Raw genomic sequence first — 27,366 nt, forward strand, 5'->3', positions numbered from 1 at the left:
AAAAAAAAAAAAAAAAAAAAAGAGAGAGAGAGAAGGATGATGTGGAAGGAATATCATGTGCATAAGAACGATGTCAGTTATGATAATTATAAGCAGCTGTCCAGAAGAGTCACAAGTGTTATACGGAAAGCTAAGTCTCAGAATGAAAGAAATTAGCTCTGCAAGCTAAAACAACCAACAAGAATTCTATTGTTATGCTGTGAGAAGGCAGGAAGTCCTCTTCATGCCTTCTGCATTTAGTGACAATAAAGTGACTGCTTCCTTGGACAGAAGAGAAGGATACACAGTAATATACTTGGATTTCGCTAAGGTTTTTGAAAGAGTACCTCAGGATAAGTTGACAGTCAAATTAGAGCAGATGGGGTTGGATATTAGATTAGTGCATTGGAATGGAGACTGGCTATCTGATAGGTATCAACAAATCGCATATGGGCGAGCGATATCCAGAAAAAGGAAAGTCACTAGTGGAATGCTTCGGGGGGGGTCTGTTTTAGGACCATTACTGTTTAACTTGTATATTAATGATATTGGTGAAAATATGGTTGGAGATATTCAGTTTTTTGCGGATGATGCAAAGTTGGGATGAACCATGAAGGGTAGTGAAGCTGTTGTGGCCTTACAAGAATACTTGAATAAATTGCATGATTGGGCACGGAAATGGAGATGCGAGTTCAATGTTGCAAAATGTAAGGTTTTAAAATTTGGAAAATAAAGATGGGATGCAGAATTTATGCTTATTGAAAATATACTGTTGGAGGTGGAGGAAAGAAGAGATTTGGGAGTGATAGTGGGTAAGGATCTAAAATTTAGGGGACACATATCCAAAATTGTGAAGACAACACAAAAGCTTCTGTCAATGATGCGGAGAACACTGATGTGTAGAAGTAGGGAGATTCTTGTTCCATTGTATAAGGCTTTGATTAATCCACACATGGACTATGGTGCCCAGATTTGGTCACCTGGTTTTCAGAAGGATGAAGAGATGTTGGAAAGGGTCCAAAGGCGATTGACTAAGGTAGTTTCTAACCTCTGGAATGTCGAGCATGAGGAAAGATTGAGAAGATGTAATCTGCAGAGTCTGGTGGACAGGAGGAAGAGGGGAGATATGATAGAGACCTGCAAGTAAGGGGTTGTTATAGGATCAATGCTGGAGAAGTTCTACAGAAAATAGTTGGAGATCAACGGAGAACCAGAGGTCCTCCCAGGAAACTGTATGTAGAGGGTGTGAGCAGGGGAGTGAGAGGCAGGTTTTTTTTCATGCAGAGTTGTAAATGATTGGAATGCCTTGCCTGAGAGTGTGGTATCTGCAAGGAGTTTGAGTGTGTTTAAAGCTCGGTATGATGAGTGTGTGATAAAAGGACCTCTCAGATGAGTCTTTGGGTCCATGAAGTCTTGGGGTAATAATAATAATAATAATAATAATAATAATTTGTGTGTTTAAAGTGGCATATTGCCGAAATTTAAAAATACGTTATAAAATAGCGGACTTTTGTCTATTTAGTTATTTTTATTTTTTACATTTTGTGCCCCAAACCTAGTTGCACCCGTAGCGGGCGCCTCTATCACCACGCCTTCATTACATCACTGATGCTAAACATAGTAACACAGCAATAGCTGCTGAACATTCCTTTACCGTTGAATCACTAACTCATGGATCTACTACTCGCATTTGTCTTTCGTTCACTTTACTTGGCTTTGTGGAACAGGCTTCCCATCAACTCTTTCCCAAAGAAAACAGCCTTCAGCTCTTCTAAAAGAATATCAACAACTTCTCTTAATCCTTGCCTGCACACAGCATTGATTTGCTAGGTTCTCATATATATGAGAGTGATATAAAAAAAAATGACATAATCCTAATTGGAAAATCTATGAGACAGTAAGGAGATAATATTCTCCTAAATTTAAATATGTGAGGCAGATATATTTATTTAGTTTGGAGGAGTGTTGCAGAGATATGACAGATTACAAAAACAGTATGCGATTTAAATCCATATCCGTATAATAAAGTTTTCCCCCACCCCAATGAACACAATGATGACAATCACTGCAGTTTGTAATCCAAAAGCAGTTGTGGTGTATATTCTATACATATTTATGTTGAGTCATGGAGGGCATTGGTTAGGAATGTTTGTATTATGCTATTCAATACCCAGTACACTGTTTACACTTTGTTGTACTTCACATGCACATCCTTATCTTTATGCTTGTGAAAAAAACCTTTCTAAGCAAGGCAAAATACTTACTATAATTAAATAAAATTTAATTATTATCCCTAGACATTGGTTTCTTCTGTCAAATTAAAATGAGTGATAATTAGCATCCAATGATCCACATCATGTTAAAATTAATCTGATGTGGATCATTGGATGCAACTTGGAGCGCTTTCTCAGATCAAAGTGCAGTTCTACCTACTTAATTTAGGCAAGATAATGTGACTAACTACACACACACCTGACACTGAATTAGAAACCTTTATGGTGACATACAGAAATGTCACTTATGCAGCGTATATGCAAAATACTTGGTCATGTGTATCACCATGTGTTCTCGGCAACTATTAAAGAATGCTGTTGGTCAGTAATCATTGTGTTGATCACAATGGGGAAAACCAAAGGATCTTTTGAAGTTAAATAAAGGGGTTATTGTGGGTGCCTGTCTGGCTGGAGCAATGATTTTGAAAACAGCAGAGCAGACTTGTTTCTCAAAAGGGGAGATATCTCAGGTGATTAATCAGTGGGATGATTATGATGATTTGTAATTTCAATTGTTCAAGGACAACAAAGATCATAATGCACCATATCAAATGTCATAGCAGTACACAAGATAAAACAATCACAAACATTCCTGCAGTGGGACTGAAACCCACAACGTGTTGGTTGGAGAGCAGGTGTGCTAATCACCCAGCCAACCAGGACAGCAATCAGTGGGAAAACAACCCACATTGCTTGTCTAAGAGGGGTAACTGTGGTCCTAAAACCTGAGAGGGCTTGTACAAACAAACACTGTAGCAACTGACTGAAGCATATAATGATGCCTGTTTCCAAACCATATCTCACTAAACCATGCACAGGGAATTGAAGAGGATTGGTACTGGCAGTCGCACGTCAATACGGAAACTAGCAATTTCTGCAAAGAAAATAAAATATAATAATTCAGTAGCTGGTATCTGCAATTAAATGAAACCAGAGCATATTAAATTCTCCAGTTTTCATGTACCTAGTTAGTATCAATTATTACTACTAAATATCTGTCAACAATATCTGGCTTCATGTGTCAGAGTATAGTAGTATCAAATAGCATATTTCATCACTTTAATAAGTGATGAAATAAGCTCCATAGCAAAATTACATTTCTACTGAGTTCTTTTATATGAAATGTAAATTCCACAATGTTCATTAATCATATAAAATTTCTCCAAATCAAAAATAATACTTCATTTAAGCTGAATTAGATTTTTTTTTTTTACCTTTTGCTTTTTCGTTCTCTGTCATATCTTCAACTTTGATTTCAACTTGCACCTAACAGGAAATACTATCAATGATTAGAAACTAATTGTAGCTATATCAGAAAACTTAAAAAAAAAAATGCAATGAAACTAGAATCTAGAAACTAATGGATATGAATGTTAAAGAATTTAATGATGACATGCTGTCCAATTTTCCTCCTCTCACATGCAATTACTTGCATACTAAAATTCATCACATTTATATTAAAAATTATGACGTATAGAGAAAGTGGAATGGTAAATTTCTTGTCAATAGAATTGTGTTCATACTTTAAATACTGACTTGGAAAGCTGTCCTTGCATGCAGCTGTGATATGAGGACCCTGTGTCATCTTATCTGAGAGAACATTGTGAAATGTAGTCATTGCAACTTTTGAAATTATTATTACGACATCTCCATGGAGTTCCAAGTACACATCGCAGTAGAACATGGTATTCTATACTGCAAAACCTTGTACAAACAGTCATCTATCTGGCAATACCATCTTTACATACCACACAGTATTTTTGTCTGTTAGCTACATGTTCTCTGCAAGTTTGCAAGACCGACCAACCAACCTATTTTCAACTGAAAAATCTGACAAACATTATTATTATTATTATTAAACAAGACCTCATGGAGTCAAAGACTCATCTAGGAGGTCCTTTTATCTCACACACATCTCATCATACCGGGTCTTAAACACATTCAAACTCCCTGCAGACACCACACTCTCAGGCAAGGCATTCCAATCATTCACAACTCTGCACGAAAAAAAACCTGCCTCTCACTCCCCTACTCACACCCTCTTTATACAGTTTCCAGGTATGACCTCTGGTTCTCCCCTGATCTCCCACTATTCTCTGTAGAACTTCTCCACCATTGATCCTATAACAACCCCTTACCAACTTGTAGGTCTCTATCATATCTCCACTCTTCCTTCTCTCCACTAGACTCTGCAAATTACATCTTTTCAATCTTTCCTCATACTCGACATTCCAGAGGTCAGAGACTACCTTAGTCAGTTGCCTTTGGACCCTTTCCAACATCTCTTCATCCTTCTGAAAACCAGGTGACCAAATCTGGGCACAATAGTCCATGTGTGGCCTAATCAAAGCCTTATACAATGGAACAAGAATCTCCCTACTTCTACACGTCAGTGTCCTCCTCATCATTCCCAGAAGTCTTTGTGTTGTCTTCACAATTTTGGCGATGTGTCCCCTAAATTTTAGATCCTTATCCACTATCACTCCCAGATCTCTTATTTCCTCTACTTCCAACAATATATTCTCACCAAGCATAAATTCTGCATCCCATCTTTGTTTTCCAAATTTTAAAACCTTACATTTTGCAACATTGAACTCGCATCCCCATTTGCTTGCCCAATCACTCAATTTATTCAAGTCTTCTTGCAAGACCACAACATCTTCACTACTCTTTATGGTTCGTCCCAACTTTGCACCATCTGCAAACAACTGAATATCTCCATCCAAATCTTCGCCAATATCATTAATATACAAGTTAAATAGTAATGGCTCTAAAACAGATCCCTGAGGCACTCCACTAGTGACTTTCCTTTTCCTGGATATTGCACCCCCATACACAACTTGTTGATACCTATCAGATAGCCAGTCTCCAATCCAATGCACTAATCTAATATCCAACCCCATCTGCTCTAGTTTGACTGTCAACTTATCATGAGGTACTCTATCAAAAGCTTTTGCAAAATCCAAGTATATTACTGTGTATCCTTCTCCTCTGTCCAAGGAAGCAGTCACTTTATTGTAATAAGTAAGTAGATTACTAAAACACGACCTCCCTTTAGCAAATCCATGCTGTCCATCAAAGATTATACCATTGTTGTCAACCCAACTCTGGATCCTAGTTCTCACAAGCTTCTCCGACAACTTAACCACAACACCTGACACACAGATAGGCCTATAGTTTGATGCTTGAGTTCGATCACCTCCTTTATGAAGTGGCACAATCTTGCCCTCCTTCCACTCTTTAGGGACTTGACCAAGCGCAAGACTCGTATTAAAAAAATATGTCAAGGCAGGTGTCAACTCTCTGGCACATTCCTTCAGAATACGCAGTGATATATTATCAAGTCCCACAGCCTTATTTACATCTAGTTTACTCAACTCCCCAAACACCTCTTGCTCACTTATAGTCAGTCTCTCCTCCCCATCATCAACTGCTCTTAATCTCTCCATGAAGTCACATTCACAAGAATGAAAGATCTTTATGAACTGCTCATTAAGTATCTCCACCACACATTCTGCAACAGCTGTCTTTATACCATTTCCTCCAATCAATGTCATCCTTCCATAATCATTCTTTCTTTTGCTGGCTACATATCGAAAGAACTCCCCAGGATTCTTTTTAGCTTCATTAGCTAACTGCTGTTCATACCTCTCTTTAGCTACTCTCACCAACCAAGTCACTCTCCTTGCCTGGTCTTTGTAGAACTCATGAAATTGGTTACTTCCACTTCTCTTATGCTGCCTCCACAATGCCCTTTTTCTCTGTATTGCATGCTTAATCTCTTTATTCATCTATCTCACACCTAACTTATTTAACCTTCTCACCCGTGGTATACATTTAGACATTGCATCCACTAAATATTTTTTGAAAATCCCCCAAGCTGCATTGATCTCTTTTCCAGCTAACTCCTCATTCCATGCTACACCTGCAAGCTGTCTCCTGAGCTCTTCATAATCACCCCCCTTGTAGTTCCACACATACCCTTTTTTCACAGGGGTCCTTGCACTGCTGGCAACCACCCAAGTAATCACCTCATGGTCACTTTCACCAATTGGTGGATGATTTGATACCTCATTGATAATTACATCCTCCGATGAGATGACCAAATCCAAGACCCTTAATCCTCTTGTGCCCTCTGTTACATACTGTCTGAGATAGTTATCCCTCAAAAACTCAAGAAACTCATTTTCTTTACTTCCAGTTGCTATCTCTTCATTCCAGTCAATATTGCCATAATTAAAATCACCCATAATAATCACCCTTTTCTTATTTGCTTGGCTTATTTGACTATACATTTCACTATCACCACCATCCACATTACCAGGTCTATAACAACATCCCACCAAGCATTTCCTTGCAACATGATCAGAATTAAACACAGATCTCTTTTCCAATAAAAGGGCAGAGGACTTATCATTCTTCAAACTGTATTATGGAGGTGTTCATTGTAACTTTTGAATTTCAGGTACCTATCAATCACCAGTGATCAAAAATTTCATTCCTCTCGATTTGTTTTACAAATGTTCTGCCCTTTTCTTACTAGATGCCATATGTACACACACACACACACACACTGCTTAGACAGAAGTTAATGGACACTCCACAGGCAAGCAAATCATGCCATGTAATAAGTAACATATTTGTAGCTGGTATAAATTAGAAGAATATGATGCTCCCAAGTCAGTGCAACTGGGTCCGGGTGAAATGGCTATGAGAAGGGAACTGATAAAGTTTGAAACAGGCATTGTGATAAAATGCCATGTTGCAAGCCTATCTGTTCAGCAAATTGTTGACAAACATGGCCATCCCAGATCAGCAATCATTGATAACATACTGAGATGGAAACACAAGGAGTCAGCTGCAAGTGCTACCTACAGTTGTAACCCACCACACTCACTGAACTTCATAGCATCTTAGCATGCTATGAAGGATAACATGTAAAAACTGACATTCATTGATCAACACGTTGAACATGTACTTCAATGTGTTGAACTACATATTCATCATGCATCGAATCATTCTTTGAATTGAATTAACTGATTCAAATCGAATCATTCAACTTAACAAAAACATTCATAACCGAGGCTTACAACATGGGTTTAAATGGTGGGACCACAATATACAAGGCCCACATTATGCAAAAAAACATGCAGTGCTCTCTTCAGTGCTGTAAAGAGCATGTACAGTGAGATGTGGTAGCTAGTAAAAACTGTGTTAGAGAGTGACAAATCACACTACATCCTCTACTGATGGACAAGTGTGGATGTGGCAGATGCCTAGCGAATGTCCCTTACCAAGGTGCTTAACCCAAACTATGAAATTCAGATGTAGCACTGTGACGATATGGTCCATTTTTCCAGGTTTGGCCTAAGACCTCTGTTTCTGGTGCCACAAACACTGAACTCCGAGAGGTATCTGAACATTCTGGACAACGCAGTGCTTCCTACTTTGGAATTTCTATGGAACTGACCATTATCTTTTTCAGGAATACAATGTACCGTGTTATAACTGTTACTACAACTGCATGGTTTGTGAATATGAACGTCACCACACTTGACTGGCCTCCACAGAGCCCTGATCTCAATCCTACTATTGAATATCTGTAGGATGAACTAGAGCATCAGGTGAGGTCAAGGGACTTCTGTCCCACAGCAGTCCAGGACCACATTACATGCCTACAGGAAGAATGGTCCAAAATTCCCATTGATCACTATTGTACACTTGTAGATTGTATGCCCCCAAATGATTGCTGCAGTCATCACAGGTCATACATTTTATTAAGGTGGGCACCATGGCTATTTGTTCCTTACACTATGGGTATCCGTTGAATTCTTTCTAAGCAGTGTGTGTGTGCGTGTGTACACAACATGGCTCACAACCCATGGTAGTAAGTCATGGGTAGGAGTGCAGTATGCAAGCACCACACTCTTGAACCAGCATGCAATGTGGTCTTCAGTGGCGCATAGAGTGTGTACAGTGAGACGTACACACTCTTTGTCTGAAAGAAGTCAATGGTGTCCATTGATTTCTTTCCAAGCAGTGTGGTTTTTTATTTTTTTGTAAACCTAAAGCATGTTGATGTTGATTACGATATGCTTATGTGTCAATTTTTCTTGGAAATTAGAATAGCTATTACAAATATACAAATACTCTACAAGGGTATATGTTTTCATCAACAGTATGTTAATTTGATACAAAATTCATTCTTCCATCCAATCAACTAAGTCTGACTGGCTTAGTTGGGTGGGTGCATGGATAGCAAACCTGCTATACACTCAGCAATCATAATCAACAATCATAATTAACATTATGTAAATCACAATCAATAGTCATAATCAACAGTGGATGGATTGAAACTCTTTAGGAAGTAAATGATTTATCTAGTACAAGACTAATCGTGCTTCTTATTGGTCAATAAAGCAAGGCTTCTGTGAAAAAGGAAAATATAAAAAAAAATAAAGATGGTGTATATGCATTACTAAAATAAATTTAATAGCTCATCACAATACAACAGACAAAATAAATATCTCAGTCTCAATATTTTGACTATAGCAATTAAAACTATTTGGTGCAGTTAATTTTAATTTAAAGCCTGGATATATAATATTGCTCTCATCTGCCCAATTCTGTCTACAAGTTGTTACAAATTTCTCCAAAATCTTAAAAACTACAGGAGAAATACAAACTATCCTATATAGTTTCAGGTAGCATTTACCAGAAGGTCCTATGTTAGAGTGCTCCCAAAAGCTAAGTTGTTTAAAAAAAAAAAAAAAACAAGAAACGTTACCTTAAAAAAACTACAGGTATTGGTTATAAATTGAATAAGTAGATGATTGTGGTTTTAATTAGATTTAGGTTATGCAAACTATTACACTTTTTCTATAATGTTAGTCAAGTTCCTTTTATTTTATCGTCCTACATGTTTCGCCAATGTTTCTATCGGCATCTTCAGGGAATACAAATTAGTAAGCTATATGAAGGTAACAGACTAGGTCATAACTCATGGTTCTAATTCATACAAAAAATTAGCATTGTGCGAGACAATGCGCGTGTCTCGGAAACGTGATTTATTCGTTATGACTCATGATGTAAATGTCATGAAAGCACATTTCTTTGATGTTTAATGATCTGATTAAAGCTTTCCAAATTTCTGGTAAGGTTAGACCTTGATTCTTGTTTAGGTTTTCAGTTTTACGGGTGATAGCTGCTTCCTTGAAGGTTCTTGAATGGTAGTTATCTTCTATATAGGGCATACGGCTCTTATCCCACTTAATGTGATGGTTGGTAGTGGCAAGAAAGGCCTGAAATGGCTTGTCTGTTGTTTCTGACATATCCTATGTGTTCTTTCTTTCTCGTTTCAAAGCTTCTAGAGGTCTGATCTATGTAACTAATACCACATGAGCAAGGTATATTATACACTCCAGAGTACTTGTATAATGGTTGAGGGGTCTTTCGGTGATCTTAAAAATTTCCAAATAGTGTTTACTGGCTTGAATGCTACTCTGATATTATGTGGTTTTAGAAGGTTAGCCAATTTTTTGGAAATGCTGCTGACAAATGGAATAGTGATAGTACTGATGTATTGGACGTCATCACGTTGTCTATGTGGTATATCAGTCAAGAGAATCTTGTTGTAGAGTCTTTTTGGATAACCATTTAAAGATAGTTCTCTGGATATTGTAGTTAATTTCGTTTGTAGGTCATCTTTGTCTGTTGTGTACTGTATAGCTCTTTTCTTCAGTATGGATAATGCGAAGTTTCTGAGCTATATGATGAGACGAGTTGAAATGGAGGTAACATCCAGAATTTGTAGGTTTTCAATACACAAATAGGTTGATACTATTATTGGTTTGTTTCTTTATTAGGATGTCTAGGAATGGCAATTTTCCCATCTTTTTCAATTTCTAATGTGAATTTGATGCTATGGTGGAAACTATTGATTTGGTTGAGGCAATCCATTAGTTCTTCTTTCGTATGATCCCAAATGAGAAAGATATCATCAACATATCTGTACCAAATTTAGGGTTTTGGAATGATCTGGGATAAGATTTTTTCCTCTAGATCTTCCATGAATAAGTCAGCACAAGGAGGAGAGGGGGGGGGGGGTGCTACTCATGGCTAATCCAGTGAGTTGTTTGTAGGCAGTTTTTTGCCAAATAAAATAGTCAGAAGTTAAACAGTGATTGAAAAAAGTAGTGATGTTTCTTGGGAACAAGTTGTCTAAGATGTTGATGACTTCAACCACTGGAATGTTTGTAAACAGAGATGTAATGTCCAGGCTTGCTAGTATATCCTCATCATAGATAGGGATTTTTTTTAATTTATCTATAAAATGTTGCGAGTTTTTAATATAAGTATCCGAGATGTGAATGTGTTGTTGTAAAATCTTTGCAAGGTACTTTGACAGCTGGTAAGTAGGAGAATAAATTCCATCAACTATTGGATGTAGTGGTATACCTTCTTTATGAATTTTAGGAATGCAATACAATCTTGGAGTTAGTGGGTGCATTGATTTTAGCTTTCTTATTACTTCTATAGGCCAGTTAGTTATTCCATGTAATAGTTCATTGGTGTCATTATGGTTTTTTAGGGTAGGATCTGTACTGAGAACTTCATAAACAGACTTGTCAGATAATAGATTTTTAATTTTTTCTTCATAATCTTTAGTATTTAATACAACTATATTATTACCTTTGTCGGCTTTAAGTATGATAAGTTGGACCCTTTCCAACATATCTTTATCCTTCTGAAAACCCGGTGATCAAATCTGCGCACAATAGTCCATGTGTGGCCTAATCGAAGCCTTATATAACGGAACAAGAATCTCCCTACTTCTACACATCAGTGTCCTCCGCATCATTCACAGAAGCTTTTGTGTTGTCTTCACAATTTTGGATATGTGTCCCCTAAATTTTAGATCCTTACCCACTATCACTCCCAAATCTCTACTTTCCTCCACATCCAAGAATACATTCTCACCAAGCATAAATTCTACATCCCATCTTTGTTTTCCAAATTTTAAAACCTTACATTTTGCTACATTGAACTCACATCCCCATTCGCTCGCCCAATCACTTAATTTATTCAAGTCTTCTTGCAAGGCCACAACATCTTCACTACTCTTTATTGTACGTCCAAACTTTGTATCATCTGCAAACAACTGAATATCTCCATCCAAATCTTTGCCAATATCATTAATATACAAGTTAAACAGTAATGGCCCTAAAACAGATCCCCTGAGGCACTCCACTAGAGACTTTCCTTTTCCTGTATATCGCATCCCCATACACAACTTGTTGATACCTATCAAATAGCCAGTCTCCAATCCAATGCACTAATCTAATATCCAACCCCATCTGCTCTAGTTTGACTGTCAACTTATCCTGAGGTACTCTATCAAAAGCCTTTGTGAAATCCAAGTATATTACTGTGTATCCTTCTCTTCTGTCCAAGGAAGCAGTCACTTTATTGTCACTAATAATGGAGTCACTCATTTTATCTCCTGGAAAACATACCTTGTGCAGTCTATCCTCTAGCACACCTTTAATAATGGAATCGTCATACAACGCCACTCGCTCGTCTTCTGATAACTCTTTCATGCCATCATGATTTATTTTAATAGTTTTGACCTGAATTCTCTTCATTTCATTCCTCATCCATTTCATTTCTTGCCTCATTGAATCCAATTCAACTTCTGAATCTCGCGACACATTCTCTCTATCATTCAATCTTTCTAACTCTTGACCCCCTCTACTCACTTTCACTCTCGATCATCCTTCTTTGTTTCTGTACTTTCGGTCCAACATACATCCAACTTTTGCTATCATTCTTCTCACTTTCACTATCATTCATCTTTCTTTGTTTCCGTACTTTCAGTCCAACATGTGTCCAACTTTCGCCATTTCATTCTTTTTTCGCTATCATTCATTCTTTCAATTTTTTTCACTTTCGATTTCTGCGTTATGCCATTTCTAGTTTCATTCGTTCTCTCAATTTCATTTCCTTCTGCCACTCTCGTCTCACTTTCATCCATATTAACATCCGTTACGATTTTCAAATCGCCCTTTTTCTTTTTTACTGATTTTTTAACATTTTTTCGCCTCTCCTACTCACCATCCTTCTCTTTCAAATGTGCACTCATTTTCCCTACGACATTCTCGCTACTAACACTTTCTGTCATCAATTTCATATTTGCATTCATCAGTTCCTTGTGCAGGTCACACTTCCCACACACCCTTCTTCCATCCGCTCTAAACATCCACAAATCATTTATGTAAATGAGAGAATACATATAACAGACTTCACACTTAACAAAACGACTGAAATCTAAATTAAAGTCATGGAATGACAATGCCACCGCCATTTTTTTTTTTTTCATGCAGGTTACTAGGTCTAATAATAACGATTTCGTAATTAAGTTTAGGCAAGAAAAATCCCCCATGCTAATAATACTGGTAGCGCACAATGTTTACAGCTACTCTTACTGAAACAAGTACGCATATATACTTAATTATTCCTAGAATAACTTATCTCAATCAGGAGCTCTTTTTAGACACGTCCACAGCGCTTGGCTCGCTAGCTTGAGAGGAAATTACCTGCACAGGCTAAAAGTAATCCTAAAGATTCTTTTGGTATGCAACAAGTAAAAAGAAGATGATTACGGAAGAATAATTTTGATGAATGCCAATGGTAGGCAGGCAAAACAGTTGAATTACTAAGTGGTCACTTTGCAAGTGACCACTTAGTAATTCAACTGTTTCCAGAGTTTGCAAATGTATCATCCAGATAGAGATACTGCAGTAAGAGAGGCAAGAGCTGATGTGGAAATAGATATAGATGAACTGGAGATGCATAGGATATTACAGAACTTTGATGTAAATACAGCTAAAGAATTACATGGTATATAAGCTTGAGTATTACAAGGAGGTACTAGGAAATTGGTAGTGGCTTTGGCCACATTGTTTGGCTCTGAGGCTCAAAAGGGGTGGAAAGAGGGGAAAATAGTTTAATTGCATAAAGGAGGCTCCAAGAATGAAGTAGCAAATTATCAACCACTCAGCATCACAGGAGTGGTGCTCAAGGAATGGAGAAGGTGGTTAAAGGAAAAATTCAGTCATGGGTAGATAGAAATGAGCAACTATATGGGGACTAAAATATAGTTAGTAACTTGCCTTTTATAATATAGTGACAGCTGAGATGAATCAAGGTAACAGCTACACTACGATACTTCAAAATTTTGTAGACTTTTGAGAGGCTACAACATGGAATTCTGACAAATAAATTCTAGCAAATAGGAATGGATTTAAACTTGGTGATGCGTGGATAAGAGGATAGTTGAAGAGATATGAGATGGTAGGTTATTCAGGAGTAGAGTCCAGAAGAAGGCCTATAACTAGTGGCATACAACAGAATCCTGTGGAATGCCATAAGCTTTCACTTGCCAAACTGACTTACTTAAACATTTCCTGTTTGTTGCCATCTATATATCGTATCTATAGCAACATCTCACTAAATATTTTTCTATAAGTTTCTATTTTGCACCATATACTCTCAAAGACATTAGTGACATTTTCACCTCTGATTCTCAACTCTGAGAGACACAATTCATTTTTTATCATGAGTCATTCCATCGCTACATTTACCTTCTCAATCTTGTTGAAATAATGAAATATGCTATACTCTTTGATTTCCATTCTGTCAGAACATCCTCCTCAGTTAATCAGGTTTTGCTGATACCAATAATCTTTAGAGAGAGAGAGAGAGAGTGAATCAATCAATGCCACAAGCTTATTCCTTTTATTCCTTCTTATTGCTCGTAGCATAAGTATAAAGAAAAACCAGTGCATTATAAATCTTTGCATTCTACACCTGGCTCTGCAATATAGTATATATCCTCCTGTTTCTCAAACTTTTATCTCCACATAAGGCCATCCCTACTACGTTTTGCCCATGTAACTTTAGTTTTCATTCCCCAACACATTCATTTGCCCAGAAAACAACAGTCTCTCCAAATCTGCATCCTTAAGTATTTAAATGTAATCAGTCTTTTGAATACAGCTCCCTTCTGTCTTCGAATGTAATTCATGTACCCACATATTCCAGATTTCTTCCTTCAAAAATGTGTAGGAAGAGATGTATGGAGACTATGATTCGTGGTGTGAAAGATAGGATGTCAGAGGATTGCTTTCCTGGAAGAACAATAGAGAGTGTGGTTATGGCAATTAAGTGGAGTTAAAGGGCGAATGAGATGATTGTGATGGTGGGCATGAATCACTTGAGAGGCAATGTAAATCGGGTGACGAGATATCCAAGATTCTTGCCTTGAGGTTGTGCAAAAGAAAATGCAGAGAGGAAAGATTGTGGGTGAGTTGCCCAGGAATCATAGTGATGAGCTTAGCAGAAGAGCAGTAATAATGAATAGCATAATAGCTAGAATGTGTCAGAAGAGAGTATTGGAATATGTGGATGCTTGGAAGACATTTGACGACAGAGAGGAACTGTATGTGAAAGACCACTTGCAGTTAAATGAGGAAGGAAGTAGGAATCTTGAGAGATTGCTATTTTCTGAACGAGCCAGTGTGTCAATGCAGGAAACTAGAATTCCAATGGTGGATGGTAGCAGGGGTGGCCTATAGTGGGAATGGGTGCTTTTTTGGGGGGGGGGGGTATGACATCAGGTAACACTGAGTCCAGTGGAGTCTGGAGGGGATAATGACAGATATAGAAGCAGTCACATTTTTATGCTTTATACTAGTGTGCGGAGTATCCAGAATAAAGGAGATGAATTCGTGGAGCAGATAGCATTAGCCTGGCCAAGGATTATTGGGATCTCTGAGACATGGTTGACGGAAGATGATATAATAACAGAAATAGAAGTAACATAGTACAGTATTTTTCGGCAGGATAGGAAGGGAAAACATGGTAGTGGTGTATTGTTTATGATAAGTGATGACTTATGTCCTCTAAAAGTGGAGGATTTGGAAGGCAGTAACACTAATTGTTTTGAAAGCATATGGAGCACAAGCCAAGGAGCACAGAGGGTGGGGCGCAAGAGATGTTTACGCAGTTGAGCTTAGCAAGTTCAAGAAGAATGACTGTTATGGGAGATTTTAACTACAGCAGTATAAGATGGGAAGAGGAAAATGCATTTCAGAATTCTTGAGGGAGAAATGTCTTAGGCAACATGTAAAAGAGGGAACAAGAGGTTCAAGAATTTTGGATTCGGTCATAGCATCAGAAGAGCTCATAATAACTGATATGACATCTCTTCCCACCCCAGTTGGACAGAGTGACAATGGTTTTGACTTGAGAGATGAATAGACATTCAGTATTGTCAAAGAAAAGGAAACATGTGGAATTATAAGGCAGGTGATTATAATAGTCTTAGATATCAACTTGGAGCAGTTCAATGGAGGGCAGAATTAGAAAGCCAGGATATCATCAGTGCTTTGGAAATTGTGAAGGAATATTTGGTAGCAGCAATAGTAAGCTGTATTCTATGAGTAAAGAAGAGGACACAATATGGTGTAAAGTGGATGACAAACAATATCAAACAGAAAACTGCATGTGAAAAAGAGATTATGGAAGAGATATAAGGAGAGAAGTGGAGAGCAAATGCATGAAGAATATAAGACTTAGGCCAGGAGAATGGCTAGTATGGTAAGGAAGTTAAAACCAGAATATGAGAAGAGAATGGCATTTAGATCTGAAGAAAATCCTATGGAATATTTTAGCTATGTGGCCAGTACGAGATGATATGATTGTGGAAGAATGACATTGTGGGATAAAAATGGGAATGGAGTGACTGATGCAGAGGACATAGTGGAGTTGCTGAATGAACACTTTATTGGAATATTTCATCCTCGAGAAGTAGGTTTTAATACTAGACAGATAGAGCAGGTTCGAGGTTTAGAGGTGCAAGAGGAGAGAGTGTGTTCCAAATAGTGAGCACTCTGGATGTCAGTAAAGCCATGGGCCTGGATGGTATTTCACCATGGGTTTTGAGAGAAACGTACTAAAGAACTCGCAGCTCGGTTGACCAGCTTTTCACTAAATGTCTGGCTATGGGAAAGCTATCCAAGGAATGGAAGGAAGGTAAGATAGTGCCATTGCATAAGGGCAGTAGCAGACTGGAATTGTCTAATTATAGTAAAGTTTGTGTATCATCAGTAGTTGTTGATTTTGGAAAAATCAATCAGGGACCATATACAGCATTGGGCAAATGACAGTAAAGTTATCTGTGGGAATCAACATGGATTTGTTAAGGGACACTCTTGCTATAGTAAAATGATTGCCTTTTATAATAAAGTGACAAGAGCAGTTAATGAAGGGAAAGTCATATTCTGCCATTTTTTGGAATTTTGCAAAGGCATTTGATAGGGTGACAAATGATAAGCTGGTATTTAAGTTGCAGCACATGGGTTTAGATGTTGGTGAGTCAACTGGATTCAGGATTGGCTGTCTGATAGGTATCAGAGAGTTGTGTATGGTGGAGCAATATCGAGGAGGCAGAAGGTTACAAATGGGGATCCACAGGGCTCACTACTGAGACCTGTATTGTTTAACCTTTGCATCAATGACATTGTCAATGGATTGCAAGTGGATATTCAGTTGTTTGCAGATGATGTGAAGCTGAGAAGGGTTATTAGTAATAGTGCAGATGTAGCAGCCCTGCAAGAGGATTTGAATAAACCAGACAGATGGGCAAATGAACGAAATCAGTTTGATGCAGCAAAATGTAAAGTTTTGAAGTTTGGGATGCATTAATGGGAGGCAGAATACTCTGTTGGAGAAGTTGTACTTTAGGAAGTAGCGGAGACAAGAGATCTGGGAGTGATGATTGATAGAAAGCTGAAATTCATGCAGTATATTGCAAATGTGGTGAAGGTTACCTGGAGGATAGCTGAAGTACTGAGAATGAAGCTGACCTGCAGAGATAAAAGAGTTATCATTCCATCTGTATATTCCACCCTGATCAGACCACACTTATACTATTGTTCTCAAATTTTGTCCTCAGGATTTGAAGGGGGATAAATTAACTGTGGAAAGGGGTACAGATGCAGATAACAAAGATGATTTCAGGAGTGTATAATGTTATTTATGAGGATTGGCTGAGGGAATGTGGACTGCAGAGTTTGGTGAATAGAAGAAGGAGAGGAGATGATCGAGACTTTTAAACCGTTGAGATGTAGTTACAGGGTTGACACTGGGGAGTTCTTTGCTTATTGGAACAGTGGGAAGGAGCGAAGACAAGGGTCCATTCGCTGGAAGGTATGAAATGAAGCTGTGAGCAAGAGAGGGTGAGGAGTGGTTTCTTTGTGTGAAGGGTGGTTGAACCATGGAATGCATTGCCTTATAGAGTGGTGAAAGCAAGAACAGTCAATGAGTTCAAGGAGAAGTATGATAGACTGTGTTTCCTAGGAGGGACCTCTCATTATGAGTCTCTTGACTGCATGGAGGCCTGAATAATAATAATAATAAAACATTGTTTTGCTTTCTTGGAAAAAAAGGATTAAAACCAAGTATAAAATTTCTTGTTTAATGTCATATAATAAACCCAAAGTTAAAAGCTTTCTACAAGCATGCTGTCAGTCTACTCTGGAAGCTCCAAATCACTGAATCTCTATACAGGACATCCGGAACAGCTTCATTCATTCTTCTCTCGGTGGTCTCCCTGACCCTTTTTGCTTCCAATCTCTCTCTCTGTTTTTCTCTATCGCTTACTCACACATTGTCATTTCTCCAGCTTCCACCCCCCCCCCTCTCTCTCTCTCTCATTCTCTCATCTTCTTCTGCCTCTCAAGCCCTTCTTCTCTCACTTAAACTCTTATGCCCTTCATTCAGATCCACTCTCGATCTTCTTGCACTAGCCAACCTCTTTCACCTCCTGGTCTCACCATTCAATCAGCTCAACTCAGTCTTCATGCCCTGCAACTCTTTCTCAGCAGTTCCATTGCTCTTTCCACATCTTGTTTACCTGACATTCACTCAAACAATGATGGCCAACAGACAAAGCATCTCCCTCTGCACACTGTCAAATCTATACACATCTTTAGTTATCTGTGGGAATCTGTGGGAATCAACAAATCCATGTTGATTCCCACAGATAACTTTACCGTCATTTGCCCAGTGCTGTATATGGTCCCTCATTTCCTTCTCTTATTCCTCTAGCATGCTACTAGTATTCCATAAGTCAGCACTCATAATTTCAAAAGCATAATCTCTGGTTCTCCTGAATTAAGAGATCAAAATGGTTACATCACTTAGCACTTCCTCCTGCCTACATTTATACACATTTGCACAACTACACATTCCCCATTCTAATCTGCCACGTTTTTAACCTACATGATGCATGCATGCTGAATGCATAGCTTGCTATGAAATCCACAAATATATAATGAATACTTTTTTAAATTGTGACAGGCTAGACAGCAATGTCAAATCTGTCATGATGGATACAAGCACAGTGAGATATTATTATGATGATGATTCAAGACCTCCACAGAGTCACAAGTCTCATCATGGTAGGCCACCCTAGAACACAAAGTCTATCATACCACTTCTTGAACAGATTGACTGTTCGTGCTCTCACCACTCTATCAGGCAATGCATTCCAAAGTTCAACCACCATCCATGCAATCCGCTTCCTCACAATTTCCTTTCATAAATTCCAGGAATGGCCCCTTGTCTTTGCTCCTTCTCCCTGTTCCACCAAACGAAAGAACTCCCTATGGTTAACCCTGTAACTACCTCTCTAGTTTCAAAGTCAAAATCATATAATGTCACCTATCTTCAAAACTCTACACAATCCGCATTCCCTCAGCCTATCCTCATAACTAATGTTATACAATACTGATATCATCTTTGTATCTGCCTCTGCACTTTTTCCATGGTTAATTTATCCCCTTAAAATCCTGGGGACCAAATTTGAGCACAATAGTCCAGATGTGGTCTGATCAGGACTTTATACAATGGAATGATAACTCTTATCTCTGCGGTTCAGCATCAATCCTCTGGGTTCATGACCTTTGAAATATGTTCAAGTTTCTATCAATCATCACTCCCAGAATCACTTTCTCCACAACATGTAGAAAGTATTTTTAACTTGGGTATAGTTATGTTAAAGATACCAAGCAATTTTAAACCTGGTTTTGCTCCATTTTTTCCAAGTAAGCAAACAGACAAAATGTTAAGTTTGCACCTGCAATTTATGCAAGACTAGCTGATCCCACAGGTAGTGCAAGACCAAGGCAACTCGTGGTAGAGGTGGAGCAAGCTCTGATCACTAATCTTAATATTTACCCTTAATGCCAAAACACATCTCCAAGAAGGGGATGTATGATGTTTTGTATTAAAAGCAAGGGGCCACTACCCAGACCGGTTTCGACCTCATGAGACCTCAATAAAGGTCGAAACCGGTCTGGGTAGTGGCCCCTTGCCTTTAATACAAAACATCAACGTCCCCTTCTTGGAGATGTGTTTTGGCATTAAGGGTAAATATTAAGATTAGTGATCAGAGCTTGCTCCACCTCTACCACGAGTTGCCTTGGTCTTGCACTACCTGTGGGATCAGCTAGTCTTGCATAAATTGCAGGTCCAAACTTAACATTTTGTCTGTTTGCTTAACTTGGAAAAAATGGAGTAAAACCGGGTTTAAAATTGCTTGGTATCTTTAACATAACTATACCCAAGTTAAAAATACTTTCTACATCTATATCTCATCCTGAGATTTTTATTTAATAAGGTTATAACACCTTATGGTAACTCGTTTTGGTAAAATACTTACAAGCTCTGCATTACTAAATCTTGGTATTTCTAGCCTGGCTCCCACTGATGAGACCTCAATGCAGGCGCAAACTTGACATTTTGCCTGTTTGCTTACTTGGAAAAAATGGAGTAAAACCAGGTTTAAAATTGCTTGGTATCTTTAACATTTCTCCACAACAGTTCCTTCAGAGTTGTAGCCGCCAGAGGCAAATTCTCCATGCTTGCTGCGCAAGCTCATTACTTGAGAAAGGAGTAATATTTATTTGTTAATAAATACATGCATTTATAAGTATTCAATTTAGACTTTTATTTTTGTAGACAGAAGACGTCTTAAACTTGTGCGGCAATAATTGAGCTTTGCGTTGTGTATCAAAGGCCAATGTTTGCTCGTTTAGTCAAAGCTACCTTGGCTTGCTCGGTTGTGGGAGCTTCCAGGTCCTCACTGCAGCACTGCGATTTCATGCACGTGCATAGCCATTTCCGCTCCTTCACATTGTCTTAAACACAGGCCATACACAGTCAAAGTAGCTCTAGCCAGTGAACTTCAGCCAGCCTTTACAAGTGTGCGTGTTGTTTGGGAAAATTAAGTTACAACCAACTTTTTATGATGATGTTATTGACCAGTTCATAAAGTAGGGTAGAATTTGTATTCACGTAGCTAAATTGAAAAAGACAGAATATCATTTGTAAAATAAATGTTGTATTTGTATGATTAAATGTATTTAAATTTCTAAATATATAGTTTTAAATGGTCAGTAATTCATTATTCAGCTAATCAGATTTCAATCACACCTCTCACTCCCTGAATGATAACAAGAGCAAGAGTGAATTTCAAGACCAGCATTCACCCCTGTAGCCTCCCATGTGTTTACCAAACTTCAACACTGTATATTTAGTGTAATTAAACTGATATCCCCATTCATTTATCCATCTGTCCTGTTTATTCAAATCCTCTTGTAGGGCTACATCCATCTGCACTATTACTAATAACCCTTCCTAGCTTCACATCATCTGCAAACAACTGAATATCCACTTGCAATCCATTGGCAATGTCAATGATATAAAGGTTCAACAATACAGGTCCCAGTACTCAGTACTGTGGGACCCCCCCCCCCACACACACACTTGTAATCTTCGCCTCCGTGATATTGCCCCACCTTATGCATCTCTCTGATACCTATCAGATGGCCAATCCTGAATCCAGTTAACTAACCTGACATCTAAACAAATGTGCTACAACTTAAATATCAGCTTATCATGTGGCACCCTGTCAAATGTCTTTGCAAAATCCAAACAAAATGGCAGAATATGGCTTTCCCTCATTCACTGCTTTTGTCACGTTATTATAAAAGGCAATTATATTACTTAAGCAAGAGCGCCCCCCTCAACAAATCCATGTTGACTCTCACAGATAACATTACCCTCATCTGCCCAATGTTGTGTATGGATGCTCATTAATTTTTCCAAAATCTTTACAAGTACTGATGAAACAAACTGGTCTATAATTTGACACTTCCAGTCTGCTACTGCCCTTATGCAATGGCACCATCTTACCTTCCTTTCATTCCTTGGGTTTTTTTCCCATAACAAGAGTTTCAATGAAAAGCCACATCAATGGAGCTGTCAGTTCTTTAGCACATTCTCTCAAAACCAGTGCCAACATTCCATCCAGTTCCACAGCTTTATTGATATCCAGAGTACCCAGTATTTGAAACACTCTCCTCTTCCAACTCTAAACCTTGAACCTGCCCTATTGCTTTAGTATTAAAACCTACTTCTCCAGGATGAAATACCCCAATAAACTGTTGATTGAACAACTCCACTATGTCCTGTGCATCAGTCACTCTATTCCCATTTTTATCCCACAATACCATTCTACCACAATCATTTTTCCTTCTACTGGTCACATAGCTAAAAATTTTCCAAGGATTTTCTTTGAATCTCAGGGACAATCTCTTCTCATATTCTGGTTTTAACTTCCTTACCATACTAGTCATTCTCCTGGCCTAAGTCTTATATTCTTCACGCATCTGCTCTCCACCCCCTCTCCTTATATCTCTTCCATAACAACTTTTTCACCTGTAGTTCCTGTTTAATATTGTTTGTCATCCACTTTACACCAAATTGTGTAAAGTGGATGACAAACTTCTTCCTTACTCATGGAATACAGCTTACTATTACTATTGCTCTAACAAATATTCCTTCACAAATTCCCAAGCACTAATGATATCTCGCCCTTGCAATTCGTCTCTCCATGGAACTGCCTTAAGTAGATATCTAAGAGTTGTATAATCACTCACCTTATAATTCCACATATATTCCCCTCTCTTTGATTCTCCTTCCCCTCTCTTTGATTCTCCTGCATGTCTGTTCATCTTCCAAGACAAAACAACATAGTTTTGACTCTCTCCAACTGGGGAAGAGTGCCATCTCGGTTATAATCAGCTCTTCTGATGCTATGACCAAATCCAACTCTCGAACCTCATTTTCCTTCTATTACATGTTGCCTAAGATATCTGTCCCTGAGGAATTCCATTCCTTTATTACCATGCATTTTCCTCTTCCCAATTCATACTCCCATAGTTAAAATCTCCCATAACAATAATTCTCTTTACATTTCAACTGCTTAAACATCTCTCACTCCTCACCCTCTGTGCTCCTTGGCTTGTAACAACACCCCACTAAATATCCAGTCTTTCCCGCCTCTACTTCACACCATATTCTTTCAAAACCATTAGTGTCACTGCCCTCAAAAGCTTCTATTCTGAGATGACATAAGTCATCACTTATCATAAGCAGTACTCCACTGCCGCATTTTCCTTTCCTATCCTTTCGAAAAATGATGTACCCTACTACTTCTATTCCTGTTATTATATCATCTTCGTTCAACCATGGCTCAGAAATCTCAATAATCTTCAGACAGGATGATGCTATTCTGCACCATCAATTCATCTCGTTTATTCTGGATACTCCTGGCAAGTACCTATTCCCGGCCACCCCTGCTACCATCCACCCTGGTAATTCTAGTTTCCCTGCATTGACACACCGACTCATTCAGCAAACAGCAATCTATCAGATGCCTATATCCTTGCTCGTTTAAATGCAAACTGTCTCTTGCATACAGTTCCTTTCTGTAATCAAATGTCCTCGAAGCATCCACCTATTCCAAGCCTCTCTTCTGACACATTCTGGCTATCATGCTATTCATTATTAATGCTCTTCTACTCAGCTCGTCATTATCATATCTGAAAAATACACACACCATCTTCCCTTTCTGAGTTTTCTTCTGTACAACCTCATTAATGAATTTCTGATCTCTTGCACCTGATTTACACTGCCTCTCAAGTGATTTGTGCCACCATCACAATCACCTCATCCACTTAAGTGCCCTAGCACACTTTCTGTTGTTAATACAGCAAACACTCCTCTGGCCTCTTATCGTGCACACCACAGATCATCGGGTCTCCATATATCAGCTCTTACCACTCTGTTCCTTGATTGCCAACCTTCATCCCTCACTCTCTCCTCTAACACTTCCTCTGCGTGTTCCCCCTACTTACCTGCCATCTTAGCATCTTTCTATCCCTGGTTACAGCATTCACTTGCATTCTTCTCATTCTCTCTCTCTCTCTCTCTTACTGTTTCTATTCTCTCTTCTTCTATCATTCCCATAACTCTCTCTCTCTCATTCCCTGTCTTCTACTCTTTCTATTCTCTCTTCTTCTATCATTCCCATAACTCTCTCTCTCTCTCTCTCTCATTCCCTCTCTTCTACTCTTTATATTCTCTCCTCTCCTCTTCTATCATTCCCATAACTCCCTCTCAATCCTACTCTGATTTGCCTTGCATTCATCTCTTGCACTCACTTAATTTCATCTTTCACACGTCTCAACTAATTCTCGAGACATTCCACCACCTCTTTCCATTTATCTCTCTCTCTCTCTCTCTCTCTCTCTTGAAGAGAAAAGTATTCTCTTATATGAAATAATGACACCAAATTGCCCATGTTATTCAATGGGCATTAGAGCTTCGTATCCAGATTTAGCTGTACATCTATAGACGTCGTGGCCGGTTGGGGGGTTAATGCAAACACTTATTTTTACCCCCCCCCCCCCGGGTTTATGACTGCTTTATCTTTGTATACCATGCACATACAATTCCATTGTTTAAGTAGGAGTTAAACTTATAGTTCTTTAACCTATAGTAAGTACACATTCTACAAAAATAACAAAACTAGTAAATTTAATTTTTTATTACATTATATAACACAAAACGCTTTTTCTCTTGATATAAATGGATATTTTGTAAAACTTAATGAAATGATAATTGACAGTATGTGTATCCTGTGAGAAATCAGCAATGAGTGTAAGAAGTATGACACATTTTTCTTTCAGATTTTTAATTCTGGACAACAACATTATGATAAACACTGTTTATGTATGTCTGTTTTATGTCTTCAATCCATAGTACCATAAGTGAACTAAAGATTTTTTTTAATATTTTTATTAATTCATGTATATTGTTTGCATTTTTTATTATTTTTTTAAATATGAATGTATATGGTATATGTGCAAATGTTGATGATGGTACATGATACAATGATGAAAAGCTTACCTGTATTAAATATAAAACTTACCAAAGTATCCAGCTTTGATCTGAAAAGATTAATGATAAAGTTCAGAAAAGGAAATAAATCAGGCTTCAAAATTTTTTTTCATTAGAAATATAAAACTGCTCAGGAAAAACACTATGCAAGTATCTAAATGACATGAAAACTTCTCATTCCACATCTATAACTGTTAAAGTCAAATAAAATCATAAAAGAATTAGAGCATCTTTATATATTTCAATTTTATTGTGATTAATGTTCACTATACATTCAATGGATTCAAGATTTCAGCTCTTAACATTAACCACGCTACCGGCCAAGACGTCTATAGACGTCAAGTTTATCATGGATGCGAAGTGCATATTAAAATTTTAATACCATTGATATTACATTGAAATATGTGATGGATACGAAGCGTATGCATATACGTATTTGATCCATAATGACCGGTGAGGTGGTTAATAATTCTATAAAACAAATACAGGTAACCCTCATATAACGCAGAAGTTAGGTTCCATAGAAATGCTGCGTTATACAAATCACGTTATACGAGACTTAGATCACATGAAAAGAGTATGGTTAGGTTGCGAAATCGTTTTTTTTTTTTTAAATTATATAAACAACAATGACATATCCAACAAAAACAATATTTTTATTTAATTCAGGTAATTCATGTAAGTTAAGAAAACATAAACGACGAGACAAATACATAGTATAAAATTATAAAAATTACAAATTGTACATATATTTCATTGCACATAATGCAAAAATGTTTTTGACACAATAAAATAAAGTGCATATTTTAATCGTCATCACTGTCTTCAGAAATAATATTTCGTAGATGTTCTTTAAGTGGCCGGAGGTCATCACCACTTGAAATCTCTTGGACATGATTTGTATAATTCTCATTGCATACTTTGGCTTGTTTAGTCATCAAGTAGTCAGTAATAAGACTTTGCTTTCCACTATGCTACAATTTTTTATTAAGTTCATAATATTGCGCTAGACAAAAATTCAATTGTCCCGTGAATTTTCCCGAGCACTCCATTAAGAGATCATTATCCGTAAAATAACTTCCTAGCTTTCTTGCCAAGTCCAATCCTTCTGCTAATTTCTTTAAACTGAATTCTTTAACGAATTCATCACAATCAGAATTTTCGGCAGAACTTCGCCGCCATTTAGTTCGATGCCATCTATTAATTGTACCAGTTCCTCCTCATTTAAATCTGTTTCTCCATCAATTAATTCACTAATTTCATTTTCAACCATACAGCAAAATCCCTCTCCACCAAAAATCTGTGCCACATTTATTATACGACGTAGCTCGGCATCCACTGGAAGTACGAAATTTTGTTACAGAACGGCTTCAGGCCATACTTTTTTCCAGCAAGCATTCCCACACAGGGTTATAATTCCTTAAATAGACAGAGAAATAATTTTTACACAATTAAATATTGAAAACTCTTTCCACGCTTGAGGCAGTGTCATGTTTGGATTAGATTCCATTTTCCAAAATTAATTGAAATGTTCGCTGAATATAACATGACTTAAATGTTATTATTCCTTGATTAAGTGGTTGAATAAGTGAAGTAGTATTACGCGGCAAAAAAAAAATTATTTTAATATTCGGATGGCTTAAATTTGTTGGGCCTGGTGCGTTATCTAAAATTAGTAGAATGTTGAAGTCCATATTCTTTTTCTTTGTGTAACTTTCTACATCGGATACAAAACACTTGAAAAAACAATTTTCAAACATGCTAGCTGTAACCCATGCCTTTTTGTTGTCCGGCCAATACACAGGTAGGGTGGACTTGTCAAGCCCTTTCATCGCACGAGGATTTGCGGATTGGTTAATAAACATTGGTTTTGTCATGTAATCACCTGACGCATTACTACAAAACAGTAGAGTAATTCTATCTTTGGAAACTTTGAATCCAGGAGCTGATCTTTCATTTTTCGAAATATAGGTGCATTTTGGCATTTTTCCCCAATATAACCCAGATTCATCTGCATTGAACACCTGGTCTGCACTGTAACCACCTTCTTTAATGATTTTTAAAAGTTCTGCTGGGTATTTCTAGGCAGCTTCAACATCTGCTGGTGCTGATTCTCCCTGGATTTTAAGATTATACAAAGAAAACCACTTTTTAAAGTTTTCGAACCAACCCTTACTGGCACAAAATCCATGCTGAGAGATTTCTTCTGAAGAATCTTGATTGAGTTCTTTTAAATGTTTATAAACTTTGAGAGCTTTTTGCTTAATAAGGTGTCCATCCAAAGGAATTTTCTTTTCAGTGCAATCTTCTATTCAAATCATTAGAGATTTCTCCATTTTTTTCAATTAGAATATCGGAAACACGAGCAACGCGCTTTGTACTTACCACTGACCCAGCAATAACACTTTCTCGGATTTTATGTTCATTGTGTTTGATTGTTTGAATTGTTGATTCATTTAAATTCAGAGTCCTTGCAACAACTCCTGGTTTTTCTCCAATTTTCAACCGATCCAAGATTTTAATTTTTTCTTCAAGAGAAATGAATTTCCTCTTCAATGTTGGTGTTTCCCCTTTCGTTGCAGTTTTAGTGGCCATTACAATAAAAATAAACTTTTACATAAAAAAAAGCATTACATATGTATGTAACTCACCAGAAAATAAAACTGCTTAGCTTGAGAATAACACACTTATGATTTTGAATGTGCTTTCCTGGCAGAAAACGAAGACAATTTTCAACAATAAA

At 37.6% G+C, this 27,366-nt stretch overlaps 1 protein-coding gene across 1 annotated transcript in view; it reads right to left on the reverse strand.

The window, feature by feature from the left end:
- The window catches only part of LOC150110163 (muscle calcium channel subunit alpha-1-like), a 1,246,847-nt gene that overhangs the window by 811,882 nt on the left and 407,599 nt on the right, over positions 1 to 27,366 (reverse strand). Inside the window, exons 18-19 of the mRNA XM_090391329.1 lie at positions 24,655 to 24,673; positions 3,467 to 3,518 (exon numbers count right to left, since the gene is read on the reverse strand). Of these exons, the coding sequence (XP_090247455.1) occupies positions 3,467 to 3,518; positions 24,655 to 24,673 (71 nt within the window). The remainder of the gene's footprint in view (positions 1 to 3,466; positions 3,519 to 24,654; positions 24,674 to 27,366) is intronic.

Source organism: Typopeltis vanoorti, chromosome 1 (assembly GCF_054136105.1).
Source record: "Typopeltis vanoorti isolate ZY-2024b chromosome 1, IOZ_Tvanoo_1.0, whole genome shotgun sequence".
Lineage (NCBI taxonomy): Eukaryota > Metazoa > Arthropoda > Arachnida > Uropygi > Thelyphonidae > Typopeltis > Typopeltis vanoorti.